Source organism: Glycine max, chromosome 8, assembly GCF_000004515.6.
Source record: "Glycine max cultivar Williams 82 chromosome 8, Glycine_max_v4.0, whole genome shotgun sequence".
Classification (NCBI taxonomy): Eukaryota; Viridiplantae; Streptophyta; class Magnoliopsida; order Fabales; family Fabaceae; genus Glycine; species Glycine max.
Window position 1 is genome coordinate 41,000,715 of NC_038244.2, and position 8,384 is coordinate 41,009,098.

Consider the following 8,384-nt stretch of genomic DNA (forward strand, 5'->3'; position numbering starts at 1 on the left):
TCATTTTGTGCCTTACAAAAGTATATGTTCACAGTATTTGAGTAATACTTGTGTTTTGTCACAAGGAAAAGGGGGGTAGCAGGGATTAAACATTGTATACTTCAGGAAAAATTATCTAGTCATATTGGGCTTTGGTAACCGAACTTCACAAGCCTGACATTATTACTTTCATTCTCATTTCGGAACTGCTAGGGGCAGTAAGCATTTTTGCTGGTACATTTAGCATAACGGGCAAAATTTCAGTTTTGCCCTTTCGTAAGCTCAATACGGATCGACAATCCATAGGCTCAATATGGGATACCATATGAGGCTTACGGATTAGCAATCCGTATTAATGGTCCAAGCAGGAATCGAATCTTTGACTTTCGCGTTATTAACACAACGCTCTAACCAATTGAGTTAATAGATCAATTATGTTATAAAATAATTAATGTCGTTATATATAATACAAAAATTTCTAATGTATATTTAATGTACATGTAAATTTACATAATAAATTTTGTGATAATTAATTTTTATCTAATAATTAATTTTTTTACATATATAAATTGTAAAAAAAAATCATAGGTTTAATAAAAAGTAAAAATATAGGATTAACAATCCACTGAACTTTATCGTATATCTGTAAACAATGTACGTACACCACCAAAAATAACAAACACTCACAAAAAGATACTAACAGAAACAAGTTATACTAAGAAAGTGTGATTTAAAAAAAAATAAAGGCACTGGAAAAAAAACTAATATGCTATTTATAACCAAAAATACTCATATTTTTCATATTTTGAAAAACTGCGGGGTGCCACAAGGAGTTCCCTTCTCATTTTCTAGTTTTATATACTAAATCTCTTTCGATTAAGGAGCAACATATTTTAACCCACACCATGGTTCTCTAAGTAGGTACTAGTCAACCGTTGGTAAATTCTACATCACAGCAGACACCACACAAGCATCCCTTGTTGATTAGATTCAAACGACTTCTGTTTAAAAATGGTTTGTTTAGTCTGACGGTTTTTAAGCACTTTGTGAATAATTTTTTTAACACTTTGTAACAGTTTTTAAATGCAAATTCAAATGATTAAACAATAAAAATTAATTTAAGACAATTAAAAATCATCACAAAATGTCAATTTATTATGTCAGGGACAAAAAATACAATATTCAAAATTCAAAGACTAAAAAAAAATATTTTTAAATTTCAGGGACTACAAAAATATATACCTGAAATTCAGTGACTAAAACAGTAATTAAAGAAAACAAAAAAAAAAAAAACACCTGTTGCTATTCATCTAAACAACATATTTTTTTCTACTTTACTTCTTTTCATTTCCATCCCCCTTCTATCTCTTCTCTTATTTTTTTCCCCTGTATATTTCACTTGTCCAAACAACGCATAAGTGAGTGAATAACATATTACAAAACCGTGTTACTATATGCCCCAAAGCTTTCTTCTACTGTGCAGTCAGTTAACATTACATTACATAAAATACAGACAACCACAATGTGGGGGGCAAAAAGAATGAATTTGAATATGGCATGCGCCTTTTGTGGGTTGGAAAGCAACATAACACGCAATCACCGTGCCAGCTCTCCATATTTTGGGTGTACTCCCGATTTCACAGGACCACGTACAAGTTAGATATTATCAGGTTAGATCTCTCCCAATGGCTAGCCAATATGAAAACCTGTTGACTGGAATGAACTGCTAGAGAGATCTGGCAGTTTGAGAGTTGCAATGACAGCACCGGCAAGAGCACACACGGAAGCCAAAACAAACGCAGGGATATTGCCACCACCAAAGAGAGCATCCCAAGGACCAGAACCAAGGGATATAATCATCTAAAGATGCCAACAATACATCAAAACGCAGTTCACAACATTTACAAGAAACTCAAACTTATAAGAGTAGAATGTCTTATTCAACTACAGACTAGAGAGTGAGACTAATTATGGACAACTAATACAAAGTCTGGGTTAACAGTTTCATCCAGATATTACAAATAATAATATGACACTACAAACTAGAACGAAATGAATGGAGAGACAAGTTTAGAAGAATAGAGGTTTTTTTTATTAGATGTGGTTTCTCATGAAGTCCATTGGAATTTTATCCAAAGTTAATAATATGGAAGAAGTTATGGGAGAAGTGTTAATTGCATAGGAAAGATCAGAACAACAAATTGCACAACATTAGTAACAGTAATATGAACAGACACATGAAACAATGATAAAACAAAATAAAAATCCAAGATAATTTTGTAACTTCAAAATGGTCCACTCTCTAAGAAAGGTGGAGTAACAGATAGTAATACTTGAGAAGAAAAAAAAAATACCTGAGGAACAACAATTGCAAGATTTAGAACTCCTATAGCCAATCCTGCACAACCAAGCAAACATCTTGAAATCAGAAACTTTAAAAGACCAAATAGTAAGGGCATCATCTACAACTAATACCAACCTTGGCCACCTCCTGAATCAGCAGTCAACTCTGCTGTGACGGCAAAGGGAACACTATAGGTAATCTGCCACAAACATGGGAAATTTATCTTGTCATGAACTTCCAGATATTTAATCAAGCTAGGATGATTGCTTGAGAGATCAATAAGGAAAAGGAATCTGGTGATACAACAAAATAGTTTTTAAATGAGGAAATGAAACACCTTGTACTTACCGCAAGAGGAAAACCAAGAAGAACAAACACAACCAAGGAAGCCATCTTGATTCCTTCATTTGCTCCAATTATGTGTTCTATCCCTCCAGAATAATCTCTTACTGAAATAAGACTAATGATAGCAGTGCCAGCCATGCAAACAAAGACGATAAAATTGCTCAGTGCCCATACTAATTTTGCACCCATCCACTTACACATTGGTTCAATGAAGAAAGAGCTAATTCCAAGGACAACCTAACAAGCCATAAAAGCAATGTCAGATGACTCAGATCAATAATTGGGCAGGATAAAAATCCAGAAAGTCAGTTTAATAAAAGAAAAATAAAAAAGTTCCAGATCATCATCAGTAAAGCTTGTGACAAGTTTCTTTAAAAATAAATATGCTCAATCTTGAGTTCTTACAGAATTCAATAGCAAACCAAATGCACCTTCTCTAACTCCTTGATCATAAAGATCTACTTCAGAAGTGTCCCCTTTTGGATCACCATGATAAACTTCTCTCCCCATCCAATCCGTATCAAACAGAAAGAAGGGAAACCAAGACAACTGCAGGTAGATAGGATTAAAGGGAACATAAGAAGGATTTCAAAAGGGAAGCACCAGCACTAGGCTAATAGCATTCACAACACAACCGATTTGAAAACACAAATATTAGCAGAAACCTTTGCAAATAAATACTAGTACATACCCAAGTGAGAGCCATTACAACCAGGACTGAATGCATGGCAGGTGGCAAATGCCTTAAACTTGTCAACAAGTTTACCAATACCGCTCCAGGCCCATCCATTACATTTTCAGCATGATCTTCCCCAGCTTTGAAATTCCCATGCTTCAGCTCTGTATCTTTCTCAATGTGATTCTCAGTTCTCTTACTATTGGATTCATCCATAACAGATAAAGGCTTTAATTTTGAAAAATCAACACCATTTTGTTGTTGTTCATCCAGTAAAGGAGAAGAATCTGACAAGTGATGATGTTGACTTGCAGTAGTAAGTGGAACCTCATCAGCAAAATATAGGGTGACAAGTGTGCATAATGTCAGAAACACCTGCCATTATTGTATGAGGAGATTCCAGCTATTAAATAAATTATGCATTGAAAACATTAGGTTTAACAGTATATGATTTAACTTGGAAGATCTGCCAGCTGATGACCTTAGACCTTAACAGCACTGCCTTTTTTTAATGGTGTTTTTCTTTGCTTTCATTGAAGAGTAAGGCAGGTAGAGATGTTGAGCCACAAGATAATGCAGGTATAGATGATGTTGCCTCATAAGATAACGCAGGTAAAGTCGTAAAGATGATGTTGTTCCACAAAAGAATTAATAAAAATAAATGAAAATAAAAACTGGAGTGTATACTTTTCAGTAACAAGGAAAAAGTAAATAGCAATTCTAAGATCAGTCATGCTTATGATGTCTGACAACGTATATTAAGAAATAAAATATGAAGGCCAAATCAAGCAGAATTCAGTAGTAACATACCACAGCCACAAGAAATGCTGCTTTAAGATTGCCACAGGCTTCACAGCAAGCTCTAGTTGTCAAGAAAGGAAACCATCTGCATAGGTGAGAAAGGGTGAAATAATAATCAGCGGCAAACATAGAAAGAACAACAGTAAAACACATAAACAAAGCCAAAGCCAAACCCAAAGACAATGCCAGCGTATTTCTGCAAAGTGAAAATAACAATAACATAACCCAATTCCTAAACTTTGGATTTACATTAATCTATTTATCAAAACCACTTCTGTCATCCTTAACATAGGCTACATTATTCCTATCTAGGGCTACGTTCTTGAATAATCCTTTCATAAGTGGAAAACCAATTATCGCCCTTGTCTCATTTCCAATTATTGATTTAACAAGAACATGTTTCAAATATTAGTGACAGAATTAGGAAAAAACACATGCAGAATGGACTTTACATAGATAGCTATGTACAGAAATATGAAATAAGCACAAGATATGAGCAAAGTCTCACTTGTTCCACTTTCCACTAGCACCTGAAGAATATCCTAGGATGTTCCCAACTGCCATCCACGAGCAAAATATAGCATTTGCAACATTGCGTTGATCAGGACCTAAATAGAAGCAAAATTATTAAACTGCGATGGCTCCTCACTACCAAACAAGTATTTAATTAAATATGAAAATCAACAATCCCCATTGTGGTTGCTGAGAATTTGAACAAAAAAAACAAGTGAGACCAGCAAGCTTTACCAGACAGATCAGCCAAAAGTGCTCGAGCTGGCCCCTACAAATTAAATTGAAGAAAAAAAGAGAAATTTAGTTTTCTGCTGCACAACTGAATCAGTATAAAGTTAATATAACAGAAGCACATGTCAATTACTTTAACAAGCTTACCTGCACTGTGTTGTTAGCAAGGTCCAGCATCCAGAACCCAAGAATAAATACAAGAGCAGCCCTTGTTCGGGTCCCTTTAAATGTTCTATAAATTTAGACATATGAATTTCATTAATGTCTGACTAAGGTCATCATATCTGTGAAATTTAAAAGTCAAAGAAATAAAATGAGTAAGAAAAGAACCAGAGGATGAGAACAGAAACCTGCAATGCTCATGTGTATCACCTAATACATATCCAATGTCAGCAGAAAATCCGATTAATATCACCTAAATTACAAGACTTGACTTAGCACATATGTAATGTAGCATAAAAAAACAAAATCAAAGTAAACAATCAATGTCACAGATACTTACAGCCAGACATATCATAAGAGATCCTGCCAGAATGAACGGCCGTCTTCTGCCAAACCTTGAAGTACATTTATCACTCCAAATACCAACGCATGGTTGAACCTTATGAAAAATTGAGACACATACGTGATTTTCTAGTTCCAAACCAACAAGAACAAAGCATAAACCTGCATGTATCACACCATCTATAACTCTATATTCCGCAAAAAGTACTCCACAATGCAAACATCAGTTACTAATTTTTACCAAAGAAGAATTCAGATCTAAATCACAATGCACAAGGCTGAAGCAGCAAGAGTGACAAACATGAATCCACCAACAATTAGGCATAAATTGTCATTGATCAGACAATGGATAGATACATTCAACGGAGCAGTAAAATGAACCAATGCAGGAGCAGTAAAAACTCTGAGCAAAAGCATGAAATGAAATTCAAACATTAAAGGAAGAGTGAAACCTACCACAAGACCTGTAATGGGGCCACAGAGCCAAATAAACGAAGAAAACGCATGTCCTATTCCCAACGTCTGCACCAAAACGAAACAACAAAGCACATAGTTAATCGGAAAGCTAAATATAACGCTATAGACACAAACACACCCCTTCAGCATTGCAAACTCAACAATTAAAATCGAAACCAAATCAACAATTAGATTGCAAAGGGATGGAGATCCTCTACCGTTGAGAAATCAACAGCAAACGATCTGAACAATTAAAATCAATTAATTAATTGCTTAAAAAGCTACGATATGAATACATTAACTATCCGCCATTGGATGTAACTGCATCCTTTACGAACCATAGAGGATCCGGTTCCGATTAGGGAAGGATCTGGTCAACGACGAAACCTCAAAATTATTCGGTTGGAGAGGGAGAGGGAGAGGGAGAGGGACCTGAATGTAGGGCGTCAAGAGAGAGAGCTGCAAGGCCCAGCCGAATTGGACGCCGGCGGCGACGGTGCAACTGAGAACGAGATGAAGCAACGGAGCGTTGATGTTGTTGTTGTTCGGCGGCGAGGGAGAGTGATTTGGCGGTGGCGGTGATGGTGGCAAGTTGCGGTGGTTGACGTCGACGAGTTCGAGTTCGGGGGCGGAGGAATCGTGGTGGAGATTCTTGTAGGGAACGCGGATCGACAACAAGTCAGACTTCCCCGTCATCATCGCCACGCGCCTCTGGACATTGACACGGATCGAGGTAGAGGTAAGAAACGACGACGTCTAGGACTCTCTAGGGTTTCTTTCTTTTGCGTTGGAACGAAATGGGATCGGAGAGTGAGAGAGAAGGTCAAAGAAATTGGGCGGGTGAAGAAATGGAAGCTACCATGGTTGCAAGCAATGCAAGGGAAATCTGCTACGTTGCAGCAGCGTCAAGGATGGTACTCGCGACCTGCTTACACTGCCACGTGGGTCCCTTCTTTTGAATGGAAACACAATTCCTTTGGTTAAAGATTGACTACAAGAATCATGCAACTATTTTGTTTTTTTTTTTTTTTGAAGGAATTAACCAACTATATTGATAAATGAGGGAATTAAATTGAACAAGAGAATCTTATGCACTACCTAATGCAATGATAAATAATTTTATCTTAATAATATGATTTGATTTTTAACTCGTATGTATGAAAAAAATATTAGGATGAATTATCCTTTAATATTTTAAATAAATTTTAATACATCTAAAAATTAATCATTGATTTTTTATTCATGAAAATAAAATGTAAAAGAAATTTAATTATTAATCCGTTGATTCGCTTTAGTTTTTTTATTATTTAGTTTCCATAAGAATGTTAGCATCAATTTCAGACTATTGTTGAATAACTGATAATGGTAAAATTTATTTAAAAAATAGTTACTATACTTTAATAGAAAAAAAAGTATTGATTATACCTTTGTATTTTTAATGTAACAAATAGTTTTATAAGAAACTTTTACTATATTTGTATGCTCTAAATTAGTCTTAAAGATTGATGTTTGAAAAATCATTATTTAATTTTATCTTTTTAATTTACATTATGTGTGATTTTGATTTCTCACTTTTTTTTCAAACAAAGTGTTCGCTGGAGTAAAGGCGATGTTAAATTGAATTAGGATCGTAAGATTTGAATATTTGGAACTTACTTTTGGAATCATATGGCTTGGTTACATGGCTTGGATTCGAAGTCCCTAGAGTAGCGGATAGTGCTATATATATATATATATATATATATATATATATATATATATATATATATATAAAATTAGAAATCACAACTCAAAAGAAAAAGGTCTTATGTAAACAACAAAAATAAGAAAAATAAGGTTAACAATACAAACAGTTTTTATTTAACATATTTTTTTATAATGAATAAATAGTTTATGCAGTTATATTATAAAAAAGTATTAGTAGTAGAAATAATTGTAATTGAGTAAAAGTCAAAATAAGAAGAAATTTAAATTTTTACTTCTAGAAATCAATTTTTTTTTCTTTCTTTTTCACTTTCTCCTCAATCAAATTATATATATCCACTATTTTCTTTTGTTTCTATTTTCTTCATTTTCAAACCAAACATGCAACAAAACTAGGAATTTTGCACCCATTTAGACAAAAAGAAAAGAAATTTCCGAAAGTAGTCATGTTTGAAAATTATTTACTCAAGTAGTCAGATTTACTGTTTATGGTGTACTCCATTCCCGAATTCACACTCCCCACCCACTTGTCTGTTTTTGTTGTTTAAAAACATGTTTTTTTTTTAAAAAAAACAAAAAAAAAAACAGCTTATGAATTAAGGTTTGGCAAATCCGAATTCTGACCTTGCGTTTTTTTTTTGTTAATCAAATAATTTTAAATATCTTAATAAAATATTTATTTATTAAATTAAATAATAATACATAGCAATATGTTAAGTTTTAATATTTTCAAAGAATATATCTGAAATTTTTAATTCGTTGTATTTAATTATTAATATATTGAAGTATTTTAAAGAATAAATGGAATAATATTATTTTAAAAAATATTTA

General features: G+C 33.7%; 1 protein-coding gene across 3 annotated transcripts; it reads right to left on the reverse strand.

Moving 5' to 3' along the window:
- Nucleotides 1-1,113: 1,113 nt before the first annotated feature.
- Nucleotides 1,114-6,812, reverse strand: LOC100803894 (sucrose transport protein SUC3). Of its 3 annotated transcripts, none has more exons than XM_003530644.5 (14): nt 6,282-6,812; nt 5,850-5,915; nt 5,392-5,490; nt 5,240-5,304; nt 5,037-5,121; nt 4,893-4,926; nt 4,654-4,753; nt 4,155-4,230; nt 3,360-3,719; nt 3,074-3,217; nt 2,672-2,905; nt 2,459-2,522; nt 2,334-2,377; nt 1,114-1,839 (listed from the first exon to the last, which is right to left on the reverse strand). In XM_003530644.5, the coding sequence occupies exons 1-14, from the start codon at nt 6,546-6,548 to the stop codon at nt 1,669-1,671; spliced, it is 1,809 nt and encodes a 602-aa protein (XP_003530692.2). In that variant the 5' UTR covers nt 6,549-6,812; the 3' UTR covers nt 1,114-1,668. The 3 variants fall into 3 exon arrangements, with proteins under 3 accessions (XP_003530692.2, XP_014634836.1, XP_014634835.1); XM_014779350.3 differs by having other exon boundaries at nt 5,240-5,261; nt 5,392-5,555; nt 6,282-6,326; XM_014779349.3 differs by lacking the exon at nt 6,282-6,812 and having other exon boundaries at nt 5,240-5,261; nt 5,850-5,921.
- Between the last annotated feature and the right edge of the window lie 1,572 nt (nt 6,813-8,384).